This window comes from Carex rostrata, chromosome 24, assembly GCF_964058835.1.
Source record: "Carex rostrata chromosome 24, lpCarRost1.2, whole genome shotgun sequence".
Taxonomy (NCBI): Eukaryota; Viridiplantae; Streptophyta; class Magnoliopsida; order Poales; family Cyperaceae; genus Carex; species Carex rostrata.
Genome location: NC_135941.1, coordinates 5,047,323 through 5,075,114, shown reverse-complemented (window position 1 = coordinate 5,075,114; position 27,792 = coordinate 5,047,323). Strand labels below are relative to the sequence as shown.

The 27,792-nt window shown below is 35.2% G+C and overlaps 2 protein-coding genes and 1 long non-coding RNA gene across 3 annotated transcripts; 1 reads left to right on the top strand and 2 right to left on the bottom strand.

The window, feature by feature from the left end:
* Positions 1 to 676: 676 nt before the first annotated feature.
* On the bottom strand, positions 677 to 4,223 carry LOC144575288 (protein NRT1/ PTR FAMILY 4.5-like). The gene is made up of 5 exons (XM_078325381.1): positions 4,071 to 4,223; positions 3,523 to 3,740; positions 1,912 to 2,352; positions 1,661 to 1,779; positions 677 to 1,565 (listed from the first exon to the last, which is right to left on the bottom strand). The coding sequence occupies exons 1-5, from the start codon at positions 4,156 to 4,158 to the stop codon at positions 677 to 679; spliced, it is 1,755 nt and encodes a 584-aa protein (XP_078181507.1). The 5' UTR covers positions 4,159 to 4,223.
* A 9,790-nt stretch (positions 4,224 to 14,013) lies between these two features.
* LOC144575808 (uncharacterized) lies at positions 14,014 to 16,229 on the bottom strand. Its single transcript, XR_013518532.1, has 2 exons — positions 16,119 to 16,229; positions 14,014 to 14,266 (listed from the first exon to the last, which is right to left on the bottom strand). It is a non-coding gene; the product is annotated as an uncharacterized LOC144575808 (long non-coding RNA).
* A 6,769-nt stretch (positions 16,230 to 22,998) lies between these two features.
* On the top strand, positions 22,999 to 26,752 carry LOC144575794 (SET domain-containing protein). Its single transcript, XM_078326041.1, has 5 exons — positions 22,999 to 23,475; positions 23,710 to 23,900; positions 24,454 to 24,620; positions 25,097 to 25,161; positions 25,880 to 26,752. The coding sequence occupies exons 1-5, from the start codon at positions 23,089 to 23,091 to the stop codon at positions 26,546 to 26,548; spliced, it is 1,479 nt and encodes a 492-aa protein (XP_078182167.1). The 5' UTR covers positions 22,999 to 23,088; the 3' UTR covers positions 26,549 to 26,752.
* The last annotated feature ends 1,040 nt before the right edge of the window (positions 26,753 to 27,792 follow it).

The window sequence follows — 27,792 nt, the reverse complement described above, 5'->3', positions numbered from 1 at the left end:
TTAGTACTAATTTTTCATGTGCCTACCCCTAATTCGAAGGAGTGCCTACCCCTGGTTCAAAAATACCATTGCTTTGGCCCAATCAGTCACTATTATGAGAAAAAAATTGATTTAAAACAAATATCTGTGCTTCGGCCAAAATCGGCTGTACAAAGAAATTAGAAAGAGAAGAAGAGAAAAGTGAAGAAGACAATTCTGACTATGGGACCCACAAATTTATTATATATGATATTCAACTTTTCAGATTTTAGACTAATTGGGCTCACGGAAAGTCCAAATATTTACTTTCTTTGTGTACATGGCATTCCATCCTATATATTCCATCTTATATTTTCACCAAAAGCCCAATTGCCATTCCATAGGTATACATGTGCTGATGTGAATGCCCACCTTTCTCTACCTTTTTGTTCAAATATTTACCGTGTGTCACTATAAGATGGTATATTATCGATATTTTTATTTGGTTTCTATTCTTGACAAATATCTTTGCTTCTTAATTGTTGTTTTATGTTATCACGTATGTAACATTATTTGTTGTGTAATATTTGAATTTACAATTTAATTCTATTAATTTTGCAATTACTTTTATTTTTTGTATGCTTTTATTGTATAATAAAAGTGAGATGTACGAATATAGTATTGTACCCGATAAGTTAATGGATTTGAACCCGATTAGCTATTTGAATTCAATTAGTGCCCTACCCTGATAGAAATTCTGGATCCGCCACTGCTTAGATCTTTTTGCATCTTCTGTCACAATTCCTGGATTGTACCTACATACATATTTGTTAGCCCAATAAACATAATTCAAGAACGAGACCAACCCAATAACTGAGAGCAACCAATAGAACCTATCAAGGTGGCTCTTGTTCAAGTTTGCTCCATCTAACCAGCCCTTTCCCTCTCCATTTCTCGTAACCTTATTCACCACATTAATGAGGAAGCTTGACAACCAAGCTGACAATCCAAGTATGCAGAAGAAAATTGATGTGCCAATCGATTTCATCCTGGTAGATATCTCACTATAGAAAAATTCTAACAATCCAACAAATGAGGTCACATCTAAGATGCCTAGAAAAAAGAACTGTAACCCCAGCCACAAGACGGACATAGGAACTCCTGTGCTTGAGTCGATTAAGCCATGGTCAATTGCAACTTTCTTTCTCTTTGTTTCTACAAGAGCTGCAACAGCTGTGGCAACAGTCACAAAAACAAGCCCTATGCCGATTCGTTGCAAGTGAGTTATACCCCCGGGGTAGCCAGTTAATTTTCGTAGAAGCGGAACAATTACTCGGTCATAGATTACTAAAGTTACCATTTGAAATGTGATTGGTATGACAAAGAGGCTTGCAGGAGATATGTGGATTTTACCAAGCTGTGTGTTCATGGTGCCACCCTGTTGAACAGTGAAGGTCAAGAGTAGAGAAACGGGTAAGTATCCTATGGTGGAACTAAGGAATATAGGAAGCATGCGAAGGATTATCTTGGCTTCTTCTACTTGCGTTGTACTGCATAAGGACCAGTCTCCTTTCTCTCCATTATCTATTGTTGCCTTGTCCAGAAATCTATAATTTAAAAATTTACATATGGAAGTGAAATTGACGTGCGTGAATCTATAACAAGAATATAAGGTAGGTAGGATTTTGTAAAAGAATTTTACTTGAATCCTCTGGTTCTGGAAAAGACTTCCATTTCTGGTGTATTTCTATTGGCAACTTCTTCTGATACTCTGTAGTCTGTTAAAGAAAGGTTTCTGTTTCTATATGCAGCTACAAACACCTACAATAGAAAGATTAGGGAAAGCATGTGAAGTAGATTCAATAAATGTAAATTTATAAGGAGCCAGTACAACTAGACGTACCAATATTATTAAAATACACTAGTGTAGCAGAAAATTCCACCAGCACGTACCTGTAAAATTCGAGTAAGGGGGCTTCCAGTTGGTATTTGGTTTCTGTAAAAGGGGAAACCACAAGCTGTGACAATCAACCCGGTCAAAACGAGGAGGGTGCAAAGTGCAAAACCTATGTCCCATCCCTTGTTATTCTGCACCCAAACCACGAAAATCAACCCCAAGAAGCCACCAAAGGAGATCCCAAAAGTGTACCAATTAAAGAAGCTGATCTTTTGTCTTTGTTCGATCGGGTCATCATCATCAAACTGGTCCCCTCCTAAGGGAGTAATGCAGCCACGCAAGCATCCTTCACCAAAAGTGACTGTATAGAGGCCAATGTTTAGCAGAACAAAGTTGAAGCCGTGAACTTGGACACAGTTATTGTTTTCTTTGTTGATGTCGCATTGTGCTGGGTGTAGAGATTGGTAGTGGGCTTGGATGGTGAGGAGACCGTAGCCCTAGAAATTGAATTGTCAGAAAGTACACTAACTATACCAAAGGGAGATGACAAGGTGGCCATAACTAACGGTGGTTAAATTATTGCAGTCTGGTGTAATTGTATACTACTAACTTTTGACATGGAGAGTGGGGGTTGAAAGCAGTACCCTTTTTTTTTAATTTATTATATACCTTGAGTTAATACATACGGTTGTTGCTTCTTAGGTTGAGGGAGGAGGTACTTGGTTCAAGTACTATAGCAATCTTGCTTTGTAGTTGGTCACAACTAACAGTGGTTAAATCCTAATCAGTGTTGTCTAAATGATATATTTAACATGAAGCACTGATAAATTAGGACTTTCCTTTGAAACCATTTGAAACTTTTTCAAATGTCATATTACTCAATTGTGGTTCTAAACAGGTGGTTAGCAGATACTTAATTCACCTTTGTATACAGAGAACTTTTGAAATGTGAATTGAACTACTAGTAATTCTTGTTAAATAATTCTTCAGAATCAAAAGGTTTGTCAAGTTTAATTTACAAATATTTATGCTTCAACTTATTATTTCTGAGTTCACGAGACATTTGGTCTACCAATAATTCAACTAGGTTTGATAATTCAATGATTGCAGCTATAATAAATAGCCAACATGAACATGACATCTTAGCTACTTTGTTTAGTACGTAACGCATAAATTAATGCTTTGGTCTTCCTTATCCAGAATATTATAAATTAGTTACCTGATTTCAGACCCATTCTTACTCTGACTTATTCTACTAAGAAAAATAATGATGTTGAACTGCTGATTACGTAACATATAAGTATGGTGAGCTACTAATTAACTATGAACTTTTTTCGTAAACACCACGTAATTTTGAGATTTTGCAGGGGCCTGTACAAAACCATTTTCTACATAATCAAATTAAAGTGTTAGTTATTTTTTGTTGACTAAAATTACTCCATCTTTGTTAACTTAGCATTATTTCTACGGAATCCATTTTTACTTGTAGGACTGATCACTACCAATATAGAAAATTCATATAATTCTCAAACCAAATTTTTCAATTTTTTCTCCGGAAAACCTTGGTCAGTGAGACAACATATGTTTCTGTGTTCATATTTCTCCAAACTAAAAAATTAATAGAATGATCAAAGAACAAAGAAGGAGAAGGAAATGAGTAATTATACCAAGACCTCCAGGGGGGCAAATATGAGCATGGTGTAGAAACGCTTGATATATGAGTCGGAGATGAAAGCCCCAACTAAAGAGAACATGCACATAGCACCTATAAAATCTGTGGCAATGGTGGAAGACCTAGCAACACCCATATGCATGGTTCCATGCAAATATGACACCAAATTCATCAAGTTTGCTATGTTCACCGTGTACATCAGAACCACTACCACTGCCAGAATTATCGAGAGAAAAGATATGTTTGTTAAGTAAGCAATAAATGGCCACGGGTTTAAATTTACGGTTCCAAGTTTAAGGGAGAAACATAATTATAAAGTTTATAAGTGGAAATTGGAAATAAAGAGGGACAGAAAGCCTGCCAATCAATAACCTAACCAACTGACTAACTGAGATCGACCAACGCTCCTCTTCTGCCAATCAAGAAAAAAAGAGCTGATCTTTTCCTAGGATCCATATTCTACATGTGCATGTGCACGCACACACACACCACACACACACAAAATTAAAGGGCGCACACACACAGAGAAAAATCAATGCGTACCGTGGAGAAAGAGTGCAGCTCTAACACCTCCATGCCATTTTGTGTTAACTGGCCTTCCTCTCCAGTCTACTAATCCTTCAACAGTCATTCTGCAACTTAGTATGCTGGTAAGAAATCCTCAACTATCCTCTGAAGAGTCTCCAATGTTTCCTAGTATATATGCAGTCCGACATATCGGGAGTGTGATATATAGATGACAGATTTATTATTTAAAGTTAGCTAGCCGGTGTGTTTGGATGGAGCAAGAATAGCACTAATCCGAGAATAGCACTATTCTTTTGAGCTATTCGATGTTTGGATGAACCGAGAATAGTACTAACCCACTATTCTTTGTTTATCTTATATGAATTAGCTCACTATTCTACTAACCCAATTAAAAGTTGAGTTAGCTACTATTCTCAAACTTGAGATTAGCTATATTCTTACTCTATTCCTTGTTTCATCCAAACGTATGTATAAAGTGTAGAGCAAAGCTAGGGTGTGATGTGCTCATCAAGAGGATTTGGTGAGCACAACTCCAAAGGTATATTGGATTGACTTCAAACGTTGAATCCAAACCGTTGAAATCCTTATACTTCATGAGTGATGCATGTATATAATTTTTTTTGAAAGTTTCGAGTTTATTTTTACAAGGTCAAGCGGTCAAAGAAAGTAACTTTTTATAACTTATTATAACTTAATTTATAAGTTGTTTTATATATTCAATTTTTATCATTTCTTTGACCGCTTGACCGTGTAGCAAATAAATTCAAAACTTTCAAAATTTTATATGTACATACATCACTCATGAAGTACATGAATTTCAACAGTTTAAATTTAGAGTTTAAAGTCGATCCAATATACTTTTCGAGTTGTGCTCACCAATACCTCTTGGTGAGCACATCACACCCTAGCTAGCTTTACTCTAAAGTCTATATGTATAAACTAGCTTGGTAGAAAATGAGATGTCTCGCTACCTAAAACCAATCAACAAGATAATCATTGCCGGGATAATTTGTATAGTGATTAATATTAAAAATTATAACTACATTATTCAAATGCATATATATACGTATGGTCTTTTTCGCGAAGATTAGAGTGGTTGAACTTTGAAATATGGGATAGAGACTTCCTATATATTTTAAAGGGGCAACACTAGCTACGGAGATTTTTATTAATACCCTAAAAAAAAGGTTTCTACAAATATATCCTCGATTTTTTTTTTTAAATGTCCCAACCGCCCCTTGATTGGGCGGTCCATTATGAGGACCTGATCGCCCCTCAGTGGGGCGGTCCACTCTATTTTTTTTTTTAGATCTTAGTATTTTTATTTAAATAATTTTGTGAAGTTTTAGTTTTCTTATTTAGGATGTATGCCAAAAAAATAAGACATTTGATATATTGATGAGTGATGTCATAACTCTTTATAACTTTGACTTGATTTGTTAGTTTGATATCACAAGTCTACATAACACTAATTAATGAGTTAGTCTTGATTCTTAATAATTTATTTTATTAAAATATACACAAGGAAGATTAATAAGTCCATCATCTGTCTTATACCCAAAGAACAAGATGCCAAAACTATCAATAAATTTAGACCAATTAGTATGGTAAATTGTATTTTCAAATTGATATCCAAAGTTCTCAATGGTCGATTAGAATCCATTATGGATAAATAATAGATGAAAGCCAATTAGCCTTTAACAAAGGCAGATACATTCTGGATAATGTACTCTTTAATCAAGAACTTATTCATGACCGTATGCATAAATTCACTCCAAGAGTCATTATCAAAATTGACTTTGAGAAAGCATACAACAAAATTAATTGAAAATACCTTAATAGAAGTTTCAAAACATAGGGGTTTTGCTGATCTTTGAATAAAATGGATCACTGCTTGGCTTACTAGTTCACAATCATGTGTTAGTGTCAATGGGGACCTCCACACCATACTTCTCTTGTAAAAGGGGGTAAGACAATGAGATCATTTATCTCCTTTCTTATTCATCATTACTGCAGATACACTAACTAGGATTTTCAGTAAAAGGAGACAATCACATCTTCTCCAAGGGTTAGTACCACCAATCCAAAATAATTATGCAATTACTAATTATTATTATGCAGATCACACTATCATTTTTTTTAAAAGTAGAAGGCAACAATGTGGAGAATGCATGGTGGGGGATGATTGCTTTTGAGGCAATTTCAGGAATTAAAATGAACCTCCATAAAACTAAAATGTATCCTCTCAACACAGAGATAGGGCCTCAATTAGCGATATTGTTTAGATGTAAATTAGCTAGCATATTTTCTATTAAATACTTAGGGCTACCCCTTCAAGAATCTGGTCTTCTTCAGAAAGATTGGGACTTCTTAGTAGATAAATTTGAAACTAGATTACAAGGATGGCAAGGGAATTTGCTATCTATTGGAGGGACATTAACTCTCATTAATTATGTTTTATCCTCTATTCCCTTATATGTTCTATCCATATATAGAATTTCCAACATATGTTATTGCCAAACTAGATAAGATTAGAAGGAACTTTCTATGGCAAGGGTCTACCTCAAAAAAAAAAAAAAAAAAAATTCTCTTATTAGTTGGCATAGGGCTTGTATAGCTAAAGAATTTGGCGGTTTAGGTATTCTAGACTTGAGACAAATGAATTCAGCCTTACTTATGAAGTGGTGGTGGAAGTATCAAAACCAATCATACTCTCACTTGTGGAAAAAAACTGATCCAATATCAATATACTCATCATGATACTCCTGCTTCCTCATTTTGGAAAGAAATACTTAAATTAGAGTCTTTAGGTTAGAGTGGTGTCACATACTCCCCAGGTACACAGTTAGACTTACGATTTTCGTTAGATATCTGGAACCAACAATATACCCTAGCTACTCAATATCAAGAATTGTTTGAAATATGTACAAATCCAAATGTATCTCTTAAAGATATCATTAATTCACAGGGTAAGGCCATCTCATTCAAAAGACATATGGATGACATGGTGTCTCAAGAGTGGTCCCATATCTACTGCAAATTAGCAACATTTCATTCACACACGATTTTGATCAATTATCATGGAAATGGGAACTCTCTGGGATTTTTTTTCTGTTAAATCTCTTTACAGATTCTTAAAAAAAAATTTTAGGGGGGGGGGGGGGGGGGGTGAAAATAGCATAGGCTATGCTATAGTAGTGGCAAATGTCTATTCCACATAAAATCAAAATATTCATGTGGCTCATAACCAAAAACAGAATCCTAACTAAAACCAATTTGAGAAAAAGAGGATGGAAAGGAGCAATTCAATGTCAATTCTGTAAAGGCATTGAATCCACTAATCATCTGTTTTTACTTTGCCCTTTCACTCGGCAAATTTGGTTTTGGATGGGTCTTAATCAGCAATATTATAAAAACTAATCAACCATCAAAGATATTATGCAGTTTGCTTGTTCTTTGCCTCAACACATGCAATGTCTTTTTTGTTTTAGTGCCCTTAGTTACTGTGTGGAAGTTGCGAAATGATATGTGCTTTAATCATAGTAATAATAAAACTTTTTGAAATGTCATTCTCATGATTGTGGCTTTGGCTAACTATTGGTCAGATTTGGTTAAGAGACAAGCTAGAGATGTGATACTGGTATGGTTACCTACAGTGATAGAAGAAATACCGCTCAGGATATGGGATCCAAAGGACACACAGATGGCGATGTACCAATCTCCAGCCGAGGAGTGATTACTTATCTATATATTTAGCTGCTCCTTTACATTTTGGTTTTATGTTAATGTTTTGTAAGGCAGGATATTCTCCAGTGATTAGACTACCTTTTATCAGTTTAGCATTTGCTTTTCTTATTACGTATGTTGGATATATGAAAACTCATGTAGGGCACTTGTTGTTTCTTTAATGAAACGGGCTAAATGTCTTTTGTCAACAAAAATTTAGTACATGATCAAGCGGTCAAAACAATGAACAATTTATGAGTTATTCTTTAAATTGTTTTATGTATTTATTTTCATCATTTTTTTTGCCGCTTCATCATGTGCTAAATTAATTCGAAACTTTAACATTTTTACATGCACATGCATCACTTACGAAGTATATGGATTTCAACAGTTTAGATTTATAGTTTGAAATCAATCTAATAACCTTTTAGAAGTGTGCTCACCAACTCCTTTTGGTGAGCACATCACACCTACTTTTGCTCAAATTATTTAACAAATAAACATATACATGTGCTTGAATGCCAAATTTTACATTATTTAGATTTTTTTTACCATTTTCGTAAATAGGTACAAAAATACCTGACCTAAAGATTCTATACCATTAAAAAGTAGTGATTTTTGACATATTTTAAAAAATAGTAAAAAAAATTAAAAAAAAATGTAAAATTTGGTCCAAACACATTTTCGATTTTAATGAATGATTCGGATGGACTATTATCTTTAATATTTCACAAGAGGACAAAAATTACCTGTTCTGTCGGAAGCTATCAATTTTTGTTGGCACATCACTACTAACTTCAGATTTCCGAATTTTATTAGTTAGCAACTTAGCATTTAAAATATATATATATATATATATATTTAAATTAGCATGAGTGCATGACATTGAAAAAAAATGCGAAACTTTATAAGAACGAAGACTAAATCTGCGCACAGAGAGAATTGTGTATTCTTTTGTCTTTTTTCTTTTTTATCAAAAACCAGCCACAGGCTGCCGGTGAGAATTGTGCATTCTAAAATCATTTTTTTAGGTTGCATATGCGACATAGAGAATTATGTATTCAAATTTAGAGAGTTGTGTATCCATGTTTTTTTTTTTTAAATTGCATACAGTATAGGTCGAGAGGATTTCGTTCCAAATTATTTTTGAAATTGATTGTCTAATTCTGGGTAAGTTGTGTATCCAATTTTTTTGAAGTTGGATAACTTCGGATCCGCACTCTATTTGATCAAACATGTCTTGGAATTCTGGGTAAGTTGTCCATGTCTTGGAATTCTAATTTTATAGAGTTACGTGATAATATTTATATAATTCAAAATATTAAAAGAAGCAATTTTATAGAGTTACGTGATAATATTTATAGAATTCAAAATATTAAAAGAAGCATCTAGATGCAGAATATTTTGTTTTTAACTAAAATAAGTTTTGAAAAAAAAATTAAAATTCGATTTTTTTTTCTAATTACAATATTCAATAAAACTATTTAAAGAGTTATGTGATAACCGTGTGGTGATTCAAAGCTAACTATAGGATTAGTTGAGTAAAGCTAAGGTGTGATGTACTCACTAAGAGGGTTTGATGAGCACAACTCCAAAAGTTAATCGGATCGACTTCATACGCCGAATCCAAACCGTTGAAATTCATGTACTTCATGAGTGATGCATATACATGCAAAATTTTGAAAGTTTCGAGTTTATTTGCTACACAGTACTCAAGTGGTCAAAGAAATGAACATTTTATAAGTTAATTTATAAGTTATTTTATATATTCAATTTTTATTATTTCTTTGACCGCTTGACCTTGTAGCAAATAAACTCGAAACTTTCAAAATTTTGCATGTATATGCATCACTCATGAAGTACATGGATTTTAATAGTTTGAATTCGACATTTGACATCGATCTGATATACTTTTAAAGTTGTGCTCACCAAACTCTCTTGGTGAGCACATCACACCCCAGCTTTACTCGATTAGTTCAATTCTCTGCTTTTTCTGCGCACTTACATGAAATTGAGGTGCGCTACAACCTAGAGGTCCAATTATTGAAAGTTGAAAGTTGAAACTGATGGTGATGATTTGAAAGTTGAGTTGAAAGTGACTTGAAAGATGAAACTGATGGGTGCAAATCTTTTTTTTGAAAATCTTCGCAGAACTGATGGGTGCAAATCGAAGCTAATAAATTATTACTCAAATATTCTAATAAATTAGACTACAAGCGTATAATTCTACCAATTTAGTATAGTATGGTGTCGATTCGTACGGAACAATGATTTCTAAGTTTTGGACAATCAAATTACAATAGTTCACTTATCTAAACAAATCCGAAATCCGAAATTTGAGATTTGAGATTTGAGATTTTTTTGTTTTTGAAAACAAAATTACTGAAAATTAAAATTAAAATTAATCTTACTCGTACATATATCTTTAATCATACTCAGAGTGAAGATAATTTTATACTCATATCCATTTAAAATTAATCTTACTTGTACTTTATTCTTAGGAAAAATTTCTAATGTGTCTATCTAAACTTTTGAAATAACCAATCTCCCCATCAAAACATTATAATATTCAATATACCCATACAAATTTATCATTCTTTCTTTTATCCCCTTTTAACTATTTAATATTTTATATAACTATTTTAAAAACTAAATTGACCAAAATATCCTTCAATTTTAAATGGACGTGTTCATTAACTCTGCCTTCTATCTTCCTGTCTCCCTTTCTCCATGTAATCTATCTCTCTCATCCTCACCATCTCCACTCTTTCTATCTTTTCTTGTTGCTGGTTAATACCACCTCCTCTCTGAAAATTCGTTCTTCCTTCTAGTCGCACTCTGTCTCTCTTTTATCCTCACCATCTCCAATCTTTCTATCTTTTCTTATTGCCGGTTAATACCACCTCCTCTCTGGAAATTCGTTCTTTCTTCTAGCCGCACTCTGTCTCTCTTTTATCCTCTTATTGTTCCCTATATAAATCTGTTCTATGCCCCCATTCCCAACAAGCTCCTTTTCTTCTCCTATCACATAAATCATTCAAGTGTGAAAAAGACATGCAAGCAAAAACCATTTGCACATCGAGGCTTGAGTTTGGAATGCTAGGAGAGATAATGAAGCGATAAGATAACAAATGAAATGAAAATAAAATCTAAATCTAGGAAGTAGTATTTACATACATACTCATGCTCATGCATATTGACAGCAATAATGTTCTAAATGTTGTCTGCATTGAATTTTTTTTTTTTTTCTTCTTAATTTGTGTTAGTACCAACTCCTAATGGTTAATTAGCTAATAATCTGTTATTCTTGGTGGTGGTCAATTTCAAGTAGCTTTTTGGGAGTTCATTTAATATATGGAGATGAAATGTGGTGACCATTCGCTTTCCATGCCTATTTGATGAATGATGAACAATACAAATATAGCAGATTTTTTTTTTGCATTTGTTTTTGCAGAATGTCATATTTAGAGAACATTTATACAAAATACAAAGTTAGCCATGTTTATTTTTTATCATACTAAAAACACTAGCCACATATTTTTTTGTGCTTCCCTTATACTGATTTGATAGCATTATTTGGCTCTATCCACTCTTTTCTCAGAAAAAGAAAAGAAAGGAATCTAGTGATTTAGCTCCACTCTAGTAGATTACGGAAGAAGTGATAAAAATTTCGATAAATTAATGTTTTCTTAGAGAATTTAGATAATTAAACTTTGAAGTTGACGACCCATAAAACAGAGTTCCTGAAGGTTTGCCGCGCGCTGCTCCATCAATTATCAACATATTTTGTTCCTCTATTTGTAGCAAGATTACTCTTACTAATTTTGATTTGATGCTTTCAATTTAAGAAGTATAAAAGTCGAACCCTCTGTATTTATTTACTTGACAATTTTAAGCCCTCAACATTTAACAGGTCAAGAAGAGATAGAGAGATTGGAGATGGTGAGAGATGGATTGCATGGATGGAGCGAGAAAGGGAGGAAAAGTTCATTTAGAACTAATGGACATGTCCATTTAAAATTGAAGGGTATTTTGGTCAATTCAGTTTTTAAAATAATTAAATAAATATTAAATAGGTAAAAGGAGATAAAGAAAATAATGATAAATTTGTATGGGTATATTGTATATTACAGTGTTTTGATAGGAAAATTGACTATTTTAAAAGTTAAGATGAGTACACTAGAAATTAAAAATTGACTATTTTAAAAGTTAAGATGAGTACACTAGAAATTTTCCATTATTCTTACCGGTAGATATTAACTTACTCGTACCATATTCTTATCTATTAAGATAACAGATAACATGTAACAAAACAAATATCATAAATTAGTCAATAAATTGATATATAATTTAATAAAAATTATATGAGCAAAACTAGGGTGTGATGTACTCACCAAGAGAGGTTGCAGCAAATAACAGAAAAAAGATTTTTAAAAACTGAGATTCAAAAATAGCTACAAAATAGTAGAAAAATTCTAAAAATGCAAAGTTTAATATCAAAATACTTGGCATGATGTGTTCTATAACACTGCAAACTGGCATGGTCTAGTTCTGTCCCTAGCTATTTCAGATTTTATGATTTGTCTTCAGAGGCATTTTGGAGTCTGTTTGTACCAGTCATGACTCACATCTATTTCCTTTGTTTTATTTACTAGCCACCCATGCCTAATACGTAGTGTTGATGTTTAGACACTATTTGGACATGAGGCATGACTTGGTTTAGATTGAAAACATATAATAAAATTAGAAAGGTTAAATTAATATGGTACCTTATTCTTTGCTCAAGACCTCCCGGTATACTATATTTTTTTATACACTATGGGGCATCAATTTCCTCTCATTTTGTAGCAGTATACCCACAAAATTGACCCTTGCATGTTTAGCATCTTCTTTAAATTTAAGAAAACAATGAAAGAAAATTTTCAATTGAAATGTGACTTTAGGTTGAGACACAAACTCGATTTCTATACCTCTGAATGGGCTCTGACAAAATCTACAAGCCTCTGCCTGAAAACCTTTCTCAAGTGAAAATATGCATTTTGACCTTCCTCTTTCCAACACTCCCTCAGTCAGTTAACTAGCTTTACTACAGTTCATGCATATTTTTTTTCTTTCTTTTATTTCTTGTTTTGAAGAATTGCAAAAGGCACATTAGTGGAGTTAAGACATGTAAAATCCATGATTCTCATTACGTAGGCTACCAAAATCTCTGAAATTGAACAGGTGGTAAACAATTGATACCTTTTTCACTTGGGAATCAAAAGATTACTATCTACAAACTGAGCAATTCACCTCTCCATTGTTAACAATTATGATATGCATAGTAAAACACTATCCTGCATGAAAAAACAAAGACAATGTCAGTAAAACAGACTGAAAATGCATCATTTTGTTCTAAATTCAAAAGAAGGAAAATATTTTCTTTCATTTTCCAAAAAATTTCACCTTGACAATTCAAGTTAGGCAATGTAATGGCAGAACATGACACTGGTTACTCTAGCCTTAATCGTTAATCCAATACGCACACATATAGTTAACATGACAAGAACAATCTCGAAATATTATCTCAGTTCAGGCAACATCCATTTAACTTCAGGTCTCACAACTGTTGGCTTGTGCTATAATTTACTTATCTGTTTGACTAGATTTGCAAAACATATATAAATTGCATTTTACAGTTTTTCTTCTTGAGACATTGTGCATATTCATAACAACTGAAGATTCAATAAATACATATCAAGGATGAATTAATGAATTGCACAATAACATCAAGGATGTAGTCATGAAGCACAAAGCATTGGACAGCAGAAACATCATCTCAAGATTAAGGACATTTAATCTGTAAAATTGGTAAAATAAGCTTGAGAATGACCTAAGTAAGGCCTACCATTGCAACGGAATAAATAAATCCTCAGCTGAGTCTGTGACGGTTTAACTCGATCAGAACCGTCACCTGACGGTCGGCATTCCAGAGGATTACAGTTGAGGGGACCAATGTAACGGTCATCTACCGTTAACAATGGAATCCACCATTGTGCACCGTAATCCATCGTTATGGTTCCCTAATCCAAATCTATTCAAATTAACCTACCATTGTAACGGTCCCTGTACCGTTGCAACTGTCACACCCCAAACCAGAAATTCTGGATTAAGGTGTGATCAACCTCGCCTCGTGCTTAATTAATCATTAAGCACGCAAGGTTAATCATCAATAATAAATCAAACAGCAGCGGAAGCAAAATAATATAAATATCAAGCATCAGTCACATAGCAAATAAATAAACATACACATACATAACATATAATTCGATCCATCTCGGATCCAAATCACACCATCTATAGAAGGGGATACATGATCTATCGAGCCCGTATATATAACACAGAAAATACGGGACTCGTAAACCTAATCAAAAGCCTAATCCTAACTAGGTCAAGTGGTGTGGCCCTCGGGGACAGCTCCTGCTGCGGACCGCCAGAACCTGTACCTAAAATCCACGAAACAACTTGTGGATGAGCGACGAATCGCCCAGTATGTGACCCAGAATTATCCCCTCAGGGATCCTCTACGGTCAAAGCACTTTTATTTATATAAATTTCGTACAGTTATGACTACAATTAAATATGCACAAGTGTAAACCTATCTCAATATCTAATAGTCATAAAACACTTTTAATTAATGCCATGATGCGATTGTTCTAATATGCCAACATGTAAAATAAACCCAAAGTCAAAAATACAATATCAGATAGTAATCAATTCGGAGTCCAGTACCAAAGCACTGTGTGAACAAATATAATAATAATAATAATATTACAGATTTAAGTAAATCACCCCGTGCTGTGCCAATAGGATAAAAAGAATCTGAATGATATAATCCAAGGACTGTGATCAGGGAACAATGATACACGTTGCCTAATGACATCGCGCATTTCCCACAAGATTAGCATTACACTAGCACACTAGCCGATGGTTATACCTTTACCAAAAAGAATCTGAATAATATAATCCAAGGACTGTGATCAGGGAACAATGATACACGTTGCCTAATGACATCGCGCATTGCCCACAAGATTAGCATTACACTAGCACACTAGCCGATGGTTATACCTTTACCAAAAAGAATCTGAATAATATAATCCAAGGACTGTGATCAGGGAACAATGATACACGTTGCCTAATGACATCGCGCATTGCCCACAAGATTAGCATTACACTAGCACACTAGCCGATGGTTATACCTTTACCAAAAAGAATCTGAATAATATAATCCAAGGACTGTGATCAGGGAACAATGATACACGTTGCCTAATGACATCGCGCATTGCCCACAAGATTAGCATTACACTAGCACACTAGCCGATGGTTATATCTAAATTCGGTGTGTCATCTCACCTAAACGATTCATCGATCAAACATATAAAATAGGAAATCATACCATGCAAGTCGTAAAATAAGTCAATCAAAAGTAGTGCCAGCCTCGAACTGGTGCACTAAAGTGCCACGGCCTCGAACCGTGCAACACAACGCCACGGCCTCGAACCGTGTAGCGTAATATCAAGGCTGCCAGTCCAGCTGCGCAGCCCTGAAACAATGCCATCGGGGCCTCGAACCACCGATGGGGTAAATCACAGGATCAATAAGTAGTGCCAGCCTCGAACTGGTGCACTAAAGTGCCACGGCCTCGAACCGTGCAACACAAATCCGCCATGGAACTCGAGATCGGAACCATGCGGGAGCGTAAAACAGACCTACACAGAACTCGAGATCGGAACTGTGCAGTCTCAAAGTAAAAACATGCCACCACGGAACTCGAGATCGGAACCGTGATGGGGTAACCAATGCCACAAAACTCGAGATCGGAACTGCTCACGTCAAATAGTAAAATGATCGAAAATAATATATAATCAAATGTTTATACATATAATATAATCCTAAAGCCATCCGAGAGTCAAGTGACGCTCGGCTCAGTGGCTGTCGGGCTGTCCCATGCCAAGTGACACCAAGACAGAACGAAGTCACTCGGCTCTGCTCAGCTCTCACCAATGCATGCGTATGCACGTAAAATAATAATAATATATTGTCTTCCACGAGAAGAAGACAAACTAGTAATCTAATATTCTAATAATACACATATATAATATTATTTAATTACTCTACTCCTAAAATACAGTAAATTCGAATTTTTCAGAGTTTATGCAATTCTACCTACAGTGCAGAAAGGATAAACATGCTCTAAAGTTTTAATGCAACTACAAAAAAATAAAGTGCGGATGTCAGGTCAGATGGAACGACTGGTAAGAGTACGCCCACGAAAAAGATAATTCAGATATCCCACACCTGAGGGGGCTGGAGTCTCTGTCGCTAGTAATCAGCGTGCTCCGCGTATGCTCCGAACTGCGGGTCAGTCGGATCGGTCCACGGGTCGGACTCGTACGGAGTTGACTGATCTGTGATCACGTAATTTAAACTAATTAAAATCTATGCTAATTTTATTCTAACCCTTGTCCCACTTAATGTGTAAGTCAACTTCTCGATTATTTCGATTTTATAAAATTACCGATTCAGTCAGTCTGACTGATCCGATTAGGCGTATATTAATTAATTAATTTCATGTCATCGAGCTTAGCATAAATATTAATTTATAAGTTCGTCGACTATTGATCATTCACTTTGGTCTAATTTAATCTAATTTAATCCTAATTAAATTTATATTCTAATGATTTAATTTGAAGATATATTGCTTGTGTAAACTCAAATGTCGAATTATTCGTAATAAAATAATTGTTCAAGAGTTACGGTAAGTTAACGGGTTTTACTTAACTAATATATTCTAATTGCCTATCCACTTTGATTTATTTTAAACGGACTACAATTAATTTTAATTGATCAAAATTCGGTTTTGAAAGTAAATTTATAATCAAAAATCTCTAATGCGAATATTTTAATAAAAATATATTGATTGTATGATCATTGCAATTTTTATAATCCGTTTTAATATAGTTTAGTTATTTTATATTCTAGATGTATAATTCTTTTATAAAATTTTAAAAACAGAACCTTTAATGATTGTACGCGTTTTCTAATTAATTTATTCCTAAGTCGCGCAATTCGTTATTTTTATAACTAAATTAATTCCTACGTTTAATTAGCTGTTTCGAATCTAAGTCCATAACGAATATTTTTCGTTGCTAATTAATTGTTCTTTATTAATTAGTAACAAATTTTTGTACAAGTTTCAAAAAAATGTTTAAAATAATTATTTTAACTTTAAAACTTTTTATAAAACTTTTACAAGGGCCCAAGTGTAAATACATGCATATTTTCAATACAACCCCTTCTTAATTTTAATTATCACAAGGGCCTACATTATGCACAAATAACCCCATAATTCAAACAACCACACAAGGGGTCCCTGTCAGTTCAAGGTTGGTACCAGCAGCATCACTGGGCCAGTACCGACTGGTACCAGCATCACATACAAGCAACCACAGCACAATCAACAACCATACAGTAAAACAGGTACCAGATACACATCACAGCAAGGTGCACACAAGCCAGAACAGCAACAAGGCACAACAAGGCACAAGCCAGAACAGGTACTGGTACGGTACCAGTCAAGAGCACCTCAAATCAGGGGTACAAAGCCGTACCAGAAAATACAAGAGAAGAGCCGGTACACGGCTAGAATAGAGCACAAACGTCACAACATCAACTCAAAGTGTACCGGCTTGCATTTTTCATTGGTCTGCCGGGAAAATCAACAACCCGAGCCGGCACCTACTACGCAAAATCAAACGAGGCAACAAAATCAAGGTGCTCACTTACCGGTCAGCTAGAATCACAGAGGGCTTTATCAAAAGCGGCCGGTACCAAGAATCCACGGTTCTCGCCCTTCGGGCGGCAAAATCAAGCAACGGAATCAAGTCAACAAGCCCCCAAAATCAACGGCAAGCACCTCAGGAAGTCACACGAGCACTCGATCACTCTCACAAGAAACCCCAAAATTTAGGGTTTCGAAATTCTCAGAAATCAGAGAGGAAGAGCAAGAACAGAGAAAGGGGGAAGTCAAGCAAACCTCAGCACATGAGAGTGAAAACAGGAGTCCCCGAGAGAGAGAGTGAGAGATGTATAAATACCCGTAAAGGAAGGAAATCCACACCATACCAGTACCGTACCGAGCAGGTGGTGAGGCCATCTCGCCTCACCTGTTCTCTGACAATTGAAGGGACAAGGCGACGACCAAGAAAAAGGGGCGGGATGGCTCTCTCCGTCTCCTCTCCATTATCGCACGAACAGGGGCCAAGTAGGGTCGGGGCGCAGGGACAAAGAGAGAGCCAGGAGAGCACGGGAGAGAGACGGGAAACAGAGAGAGATGGGAAAGGGTTTTTTTAAAACAAAACTGCATCAAGATTCGTGCAGATGGATTCCAATCAACGGTTCAATTAATTCGGTGATTTAAATAACTGGATCAGTGATTCTAATACTCGTTTATATTTCAATTTAGAATTCAATAATTTGATATCGATTTATATAAGTATATACATTCTAAAATTTCTAAATGAACGAGTCTTATCAATCCTATAATTTATTTGTACGAATAATTTCGTATAATCATACTCTTAATTAGAATTCAATTATTTATTTATCCATATGAACTCAATTATTTTATTTTCTAAATTCCTACATTTTTAATATACGTAATTTCATAATTTATATTTCGAAATTTTTAGATTAGTTTTAAATTGATCAGATAAATCTGATCGATTTTTATTTTGGTTAGAAAATTTTATTTAGCGTAAAACTCAGTTTAGAAATAAATCACGTTTTAAAATTTCAGAATATAACAGCAACGGTCAGCACCACATAATTCATTTTTCTGAGCTCTCTATAAATAGAAGCTATACCAAGGTTTGGAAATTATCTCTAGCTGCCCCCAACTTCAATATTTCGAATTCTCAGATCTAGAGAAAGCCATTGTTGCTTGTACACTCAAATTTCAATACTCACAATCAATCTCAAGCTTAATCAATACAACAACTCATAGAGTGATCTTGCGAGATCAAATCAACTACTACCTTGAGCCTTATTGCTCACCTTGCAATCCTTGGGCTCTTTGTTGCTCGGGTTGTTTTTCTTTGAGCCTTTAGTGCTCGTCAGCCGATTTTGTGCTCGGGCCGTGTGACTTCCCAGAAGATTGTAAGAGCTCACCAGTTTCACCTTGTATTCCTTTCTAATTGGGTAAAGAAAGGTGCGCCATTTCGAAGGTCACAAGCCATGGAGACGTAGGCGTTAGTGCTGAACTCCATAAACAACTCTCGTGTCAAGTGTCTCTAAACTCTACTATTTACTTTATTTATTTTATACTTTAGTTTAGGATCAAGTTATTCTAGTTTTTGTCAAGAATAACTATAAGACGCACTAGGGACTTATGACTTAGATTAAAAGTTTAAAAATACCCTATTCACCCCCCTCTAAGTGTCTTTGGGACCAACAACAACAAGACGGTCCATGTAATTTAAAGCAGTCACAAATTACATTCAAGCTTGAACCCAAACCTAAAGACCCAATCTAAAGTTTCTTTGGTGAGGAAGAAGCTGCCTCACCCCTTCCTGGGGCCTCATTCTTCTTCTTCTTAGAAAGAGAAGAATTCACCACACCAGGTGACCTCAAAAAAGGAAGATAATCAGAAGCTGACTGGGACTTCTTCACAGTAGAAGACGATGAACTAAGAGAAGGCGAAATAGATGCTGCGTCGATTCCATACTTCCTTGGCCTCCCTCGCTTTTTCTTCACCGATTCGGCGGGGGCCAAGCTACGACGAGAGAGATGGCGGAGAGCTTTTAGGGATGGGAGAGAGGGAGATGTGGTTTGGTGTGGGTCCTGAAGGTGAGGCGAGAGATGGTTAGGGTTTAGTTTTTCTTTGGAAGAAGAATGGATCGATTGAGAAGGGTTTAGTTTTTCTCCAGCGAAAAATTGATTTCATCTTCACGAATTTTGATTCAAATTTGATGATGCATAATAGAAATACATGTGATAATACGGGTGGCATTACGTGTGCCGAGTATAATTTTCACTAAATTTAGACTTCTATACTTAGAAATGGTGTATTTAATAAAAAAAAAGGCAAATTATTTGTTTAGATGACTCAGATTCAATTCAAATTTAGATCAATCAATCGCAGTCGTTGCAGGATAATGACACTTAACATAAATTAAGATGCATAATATAGGAGAGGAGATATTTGTGAATTTTAGAAATTTAGAAGAAAAATTACATAATTTTGATGTTTTTTGAGAGGTATCCGTGAAATTCACTCTATATTCTAACTAGGGATGGCAAAAAAGCCCAGTTGGCCCGGAGGCCCGTTCATATCCGACCGGCCCGCCCTTTACCCGGTCAGCCCGGCGCTGTAATGGGCCAGGTAAGGTCGGGCCTAAAGACGGGCCAGGGCAGGCCTGGGCTTAACTCTAAGCCCACGGGCAGCCCGTTGGGCTTATATCTTAATACAGTAAAATTGAATTTAGGGTTTTTAGTAATCAGCATTGAGCAGCCGCTCCTCTCATTCTCTCTCGCTCTCTCTGTCCCTCTCCTCTCCGTCTCTTAGCCCCATCTCTATCGCTCTCTCTGTCCTCACTCCGCCACCACTAGATCGCCGCCTCCACCACCAAATCTCCGCCTCCGCCACCACAGATGTGATTTCTCTCCTTCACTCCATCTCTCTCCGTCATTCTCTCCGCCACGGTGACCTCTTTCTCCCTCTCTTTCCTCCACCCGTCCTCCGCCAGGACCACCACGGTGCCACTACTCCTTCGCCACGACGCCACGATGCCACTAGTCACTGTATCTGGTTAGTTTGTTCCCTCTCTTCCACTTCGGTTCTTATAGCAATATCCATTTGGGTTTCTTTTTTCTTTAGGCAATTTATCTCAGAGAAGTTCAGTTATTTGGATGTGTATTCTCATTATTTGGATTTGAATTGGTTTAGGTTTGAATTATATTTCAGTTCAAGTCGTTTTAGTTCTTGATCCATAAAAGTTTAAAGAGAATAAATTAAAATATTAAATTAATGACTTGGGACTTCAATTTATTTATTTCAACTGTCCTGATAAATTAAGTTGACCATAATGATTGATGTTTTCAACTAAAATGTCATCATAATTAAAAGTTGATTAAATTGGTTTATCATGCTAGGAGGGAATAGCTGAGTTTGTTTTACAAATGTATCAGGATTTGTTGAACAAATGTATCAGGATTTGTTGAACAAATGCATCAGGATTTGTTGACTTTGTTTTACAAATGAATCGGGATTGGATCAGATTTTGAGTCATTAATATTTATGTCTTTGAGTTGATGAAAAGCCTGCCCCTAATTATCAGTTTCAAATCATACATATATACTCATTTTCATGATGTTTTAGCAACTCAATTATTATTGATCCCAATATGAGAGCGCGAGTTCAATGTGGCTTTATAGCGTTCATTGTACTGCCTTGCCTTGCCACCCATCAATGATCAATTTCATTTCATTGTGTCTTTTGTTATGCTCCTCAAATAATCCACCAACCAGCTTAAATTTCACTTCAATATTTCATCATTACATAATTACATTTCATTCATGATACTTACCAGCATTTAATTTCGTTAACTGTTCTTTCTGCTAAATGTAAATAAAGATATTTTAAGGCAAATAGCTTTATTGTTTGGCAAATAGCTTCCATGAGATATTGTTTGCTGAATGTCATAGACTCACATTTTTTATGTGCAGGTAGCAAGTTGGAGCAAGAGAAGTTTTAGGCGAAGAGTGGTTGTTGCTTATAGTGCTAAATACTATTCCAAGTAATTAATAGGGGCTGATATGCATAAATACTATTCCATTTAAGACATTGTGATGATTTAGATGGAGATGGTGATGAAGATGTTGAGGTAACTCGTCTTCATCTTTTTTATAGTGAAGTGTTAAGTATGCATAAATTTTAAATACTATTCCAAGTAATTAATAGGGGCTGATATGCATAGATTAAATGTACTGCCTTCTTCTAAGTGTGCTGTTTTCGAATTGTATATGGATTTTTGTTTACATGGAAATGTGGTTGAACATTGTTTACTAAAACTAAAATTCTAAGTGTGATGTTTTCTAATTGTATATGGATTTTTTTTACATTGAAGTGTAGCTGAACTTTGTTTAGTTCTTAACTTATCATGGTTGAACCTTGTTAGTTATTAATTTATCATGGATGAAGTTAAACATAAATTAAATAGTTTATAGATGGAATTAATCTTGTTTATACAAATTAATTATGCAGATCAGAGCAATAGAAGAAGAGGAAGAGTTGTGGGTTCAGTTCTTTGTTATTACTGTATTGAAATTTTTGTTGCTGTGCTGTTTTGCATAGTATTAATTTATGCTTAGTGTTGTTTTGCTTAGGGCTGTGTTGCCATATCACCTTGGATTTTTTTTTAATATATGTTTACTATTAAATTATGCTTGTGTTGAACTGTTGATTATACAAAAAAATATTGTTGGTTTGGACCGTAGGCTAGAGAGGAATCAGCCACATCGGATTATTTTCAAGTTCTCAATGATTTGTATTAGATGGTTGAATTTTGAATTGTACAGACCAGCATGGATTTCAAGATTGCTTGAGTTCAAATTTAATTTTGTTGCGAGTGTTACTATTATTGATTGACACAAGTTTCATTTCATATGAGGTTAGTTTGGAGGGTATTCGAATCAGACTTTTTAAAATTATTGGGCCAGATCAAGATTTGTAGTCCGTCATTAATTTAATTGGGCATGGCAGGGCCGGGCCGGGTAAGGCAGCCCATGGGCACAGACAGGCAGGCACGGGCAGGCTTGGGCCTGGAGGAAAAGCCCATGGGCAGGCCGGGCCTAAATTTTCAGGCCTGTCAGTTTGGGCCGGGCAGGCGGGCCATTGATTTTTAACGGGCAGGCCAGGCTTGGACTTGACAAAATACCCGTGGGCTCGGCCCATTGCCATCCCTAATTCTAACTCTGCAATCTCCGTAGTAGATATAAAAATCATTTTAATCAGCTGTTATTTTAGTCCGGATTCTCTTTATTACCTCACCGTGGTCAAAATCCTGAACAATCCGGTCCAAACATATATATATATAGGATCGTTTAAGATTCGTGCTAATATATCTCGAACGGACCGAATTCAAACTCGAAATCATTTGCAGACCCGACCCGGTACTGCCACCCTAAATTTACTCCGTGAAACTCTTCGCCTTCCAGTTGGACCTCTGCTTTCTGCCTCTTGCGCCGCCACCTCCCCTCCCGCGCCAAAATGGCGACAAAGAGGCTCCGTTCATTTCACCGTTGGATGCGATCAAACGGCGTAGAATGCAGCGACGCGCTTGCCCTGGTCGACGACCCATCCACCAAATCCATCTCCGTTCTATCTATTAGCGACCTTTCAGAAGGCGATCTGGTAGCCACGATACCGAAATCCGCATGCCTCACGATGCTCACGTGCGGGGCACGTGAGGTGATTGAAACGGCGGGACTGGCTGGTGTTCTCGGATTGACTGTGGCGTTGATGTACGAGAGAGCATTGGGCCCCGCTTCTCAGTGGTACGACTATTTCGGGGTTTTGCCAGAGAGGGAATGCGTGCCATTGGTATGGAGTGACGAAGAAGTGGAGAGCCTTTTAGCTGGAACTGAGCTCGATAAGGTGATTCTTTTCTTCCTTTTTTCCTTTTTCCTTTCTATTTAGAATCTTTGACCCTCTGTAGCTTTATAAAGAATATTATCGGATATTACATTATGAAATTCTCTTTGGAATGAAGTTGTGTACTTGTCTTTATGAAAAATACTAAGTATTGCTAATGTGAAAATTGTGTATTCTGGTTCATGAAATGTCGGTCATGATTTTATTCTTTGATGAATTACTGATTTCATTAGGCAGATAGTGAAGCAAGACAAGCAGTTCATGAGTGAGGATTGGGAAGAATGCATAGAGCCCCTTATTGGATCCTTTAATCTAGGCGCTGATTCGTTTAGTCTTGAGAACTATTTCTCCGCCAAGACCCTTGTTTCGTCTCGAGCTTTTGAGATAGACGAATATCATGGATATGGCATGGTGCCACTTGCCGACCTGTAAGTTTTACCATTGCACCCGTCTAAATTTTGTTGTTATTACTTTTAGCAGTGGACTAGTCTTCCTCAAAATATCCCAAGAAGTTAGTAAATCTGAACTCTGATGACATGTGCTCCAAATTTCTCAATATTTTTTGTCAATTGCAACTAATGTTCAACATCCTGTGGACCATGTGCAATAAGACCCAACCTTGAAAAGACAAGTCAAATTGATCGGATGTTCGTTGGTTCTGTGCTTCTAAAATAAAGAGTCTAATTTTTTTAAAGAGTACTTGGTTGAATTTGTCATTTGCATTCCACAAAAGAAGATAAGTATATACACCTGTGAGTTGACATAGAAATCATCTTTTTTTTTTTTCATTTTAGCTAAATTTGATTTAGAGGAAAAATGGCTTATAAAAAGTAGGTGTAAAATCATCAATGTCTAATAGAGTACCTTTTAATGCCAAATTGCTTTGAATTGTAAACGTTAGGCATATTAGATAATATAATATAGATTTAATTTTCAAAGACACTTAACATAATAAGAATATTTTTATATTTGAAACTTCAGGTTTAATCATAAGACAGGTGCAGAGCATGTACATTTTACACGTCCTGAATCAGATGATGAAGGAGATGATGATGATGACGAAGATGATGATGATGATAAAATTAGTGATTTATCTGGTGATGAACAATCATCTGTAGTAGATCACAGCACAAGTTCGTCAGATAATAGTATTACTTCTAACTTGAGAGGCCTTATGAACCACCCTTATAATACACTAATTATTATCATTATTAATGTACTTAAAAGAGTTTCTGAAAAAGTACTTTCGTCCCTGTTGGCAAAATAAAAGTTTTTTATGGTATTTCCAGAAATCCCCAGCATTAACTTGAATATAGAGCCAAATAATAAATCACGGTCACAAATCCATAGTCATTTAGGCTTCAATTTCTGGCGTAAGGTCTTACTCAACTTAATCCAATAATAACTCTCTTCATTTCCTTCTTTAACTCTTATTCATGTCTGATTTTCTTAAATTATGTACATAATCTCCTGTAAATTGAGAAGAAACGTGAGTTAAAGATTGTTTTCACAAAAAGAAATTTGATCTGCACATTTGCATTAAAGAAATCTTAAAATTAAATGTAATTATTGGATTTAGTTAAAAACATGTATGTTAAAGATGTGTTCTTTTTTCAATATTCAGCTGAAGGAGACAACCCTGCTGCTCTTGAGATGATTATCGTCCGGCATGTTAATGCAGGGAGTGAGGTAGTTTTCAAATTCCAAATACATTATTTTGAATTTTTTGAATTTGATAGTTTTCAAATGATTTATTTTATATTTTAAATTCCCCACTGTTTACGCAATCTGTGCTAGGATCATCTTTTGATTCAGCTCCTGAATAATGTTGCAATTAGCTACTAGTCATTACATCTTTGTTAAGATGTATATCTTCCACTAGATGGACAAATCAAATGTGTTCATTTTAAAGTTGTTTGAGGAAAATTCTTTGAATATTCTGATTTCTTAAAATTAGCTGATGTCACGACCATTTTATGAGCATAAGAATAGGAGTAGGACTAGGGTGTTCTTAAGCTTATCAGTCCATTTGGTGAAAATCTATCGGATTTACTTCAAACGGAAAATCCAAATCGTTAAAACCAATCTACTTCAAGTAATTTATAAACTTTCTTTTGTTGGCAGCTTGACTTTACACGAAATTAATTTGAAAATTTATAATTGCATGTAAACGAATCACTTGTAAAGTAGATCTGTTTCAAAGATTTGGATTCATCATGTGAAGTCAATCCGATAGATTTTGGAGTTTAAGCTCGCCGAATGGCTTGGTAACCTTAAGAACACCCTAGTTCTACTCATAAGAATATGTCTCTGTCATTCTAATCTGGATTTTAATTTTTAACTTTTTCAGTATGGGAATTATGTAATATGGTTTCATTTTTCTTAAACTTTGCTTTGTTCTTTGTAGGTTTTCAATACTTATGGTTATACGGGGAATGCAGCTCTTCTCCACCGATATGGGTTCACTGAACCTGACAATCAATTTGACATAGTCAACATTGAACTAACACTAGTACTGAAATGCTGCTCATCCCAATTTTCAAAGCAGTACACAAAATCAAGGTTGTCTCTTTGGCGAAAATTAAACTTTTCTGGTTGCACCAGCCAAAATTCAGAATATTTTGAAGTTTCATGCAATGGGGAGCCTCAATTTGAACTCCTTACACTTCTCTACATAATTTATTTAAACGAAAAATCTTTTGACAAACTTGGAACCATGGTAGACAGCTTAGTAAATGAAGATGATTTATCTTGTGCCATTGACCTTATTAGCATTGGAGGAGGTAATTGCAATTTCAAGAAAGACAGTATTCAAGATGCAAATGATTTGAACAAGTTTTTACTTACAAAGAGTGTATGTAAAGCACTTGTGATGTTAGCAGACCTTAGAGAGAGCCTTTACGGGTCGGTTTCATTGAAAGATGATGAGAAAAAATTGAAGGAATGTACTCCTGTGAAGGACAGGAAGTTGTATCATTCATTAGTTTTGCGGATTAGTGAGAGAAGAATTTTGGGTAGATTAAGAGATTATGCTTCAAAGTTTGGATCTAGGAACAAGAAAAGGAAAATTTTGTAGTTTACGAAAGAACAATTACCATTTGCTATGTATCTCTATTGTAATTCAACAAAGATTGTCCCCTTTTTTTTTTTGAAAAGGAATAAGGGGGTGAACTAAGGGTCAAGATATTAACACTATTAATCTTTTTATTCACACAATATTATCCAAATATTTAATGCACTAACTATATCATTTTTCAAGATAGAATGAAAGATTTTATTATATTATGGAAAGATATTTAAAGAAGATTAAAATCATCCATATATTTAAAATCATCAATATTATCTTGGAACTACAAACCTGCGTCGTATGCAATTAGAGTGGAAAAAAAGTATGGTGATGTGCTGTTTCGTCTTGTGATCGGATTTTTTGCGTGATGTGTTGTACCGTGTTAAATTTTCAAAAGATTATGATACGTAACTGACACATATTGTACAGTAATCGTGTCGTTCTCAGTTCTGCCGTGCCATTGACGCGTGTTTGTAGTTGCTGAGTTCAAATTGATACTGATGGCATATTCTTGGCCCCAATAGTTCTATTACAATTGTGGCAACCGCGCGTCAATTGCAAAAAGTTGTACGACCAATCTATTAAATAACCTTTTCTTTTAACTTAAAAATAAATTATTCGTAGATATCTCACATATCACAAAATAAATATTAATATAACCACTCAAAAGATAACAGGTACAAATTATACCACTCTAGTCAGAGGAGGCAACAAGTGCAAACCCCTCCTGTGCCATCTTTTATGACAACAAAACTCAGAAGAAACAAAAATGAAAAAACACTGAGCATGCACATACCTAAGCTATAGTAGTTATATAGTTGAGAAATAAGAGACCAGGCCTCAGAAAATCATCATAGGCCATCTTAGAAAATAAATCAGCTAGCATTCAAATTATAGCTGTTAGAGCCAAATTAGATACCTAGCCAATTAATCCTTGTAATTAGGCAAATATACAGAATCCCTCATAATAGAAAATAGTCTAACGGCTACAAATAACAATAGGCTATAAATACATGTGTACAACCAATGTAAAAGATCAGAGCAATCAGGAGCATATCTAGGATTTTCGTCGGGGGGCAAAAAAAATATCGAATCGGGTTTAAATAATTAATCGGATTTAAACCCATTAATTAATTGGGTATTCGATAAAAATTAATGCTTTGACTTATACTTTTCAATACTCTGACTTGTAATTTTTAATTATTTGACTTATAGTTATAATTACCAATTACTAATTACGAATCAAACGTCTC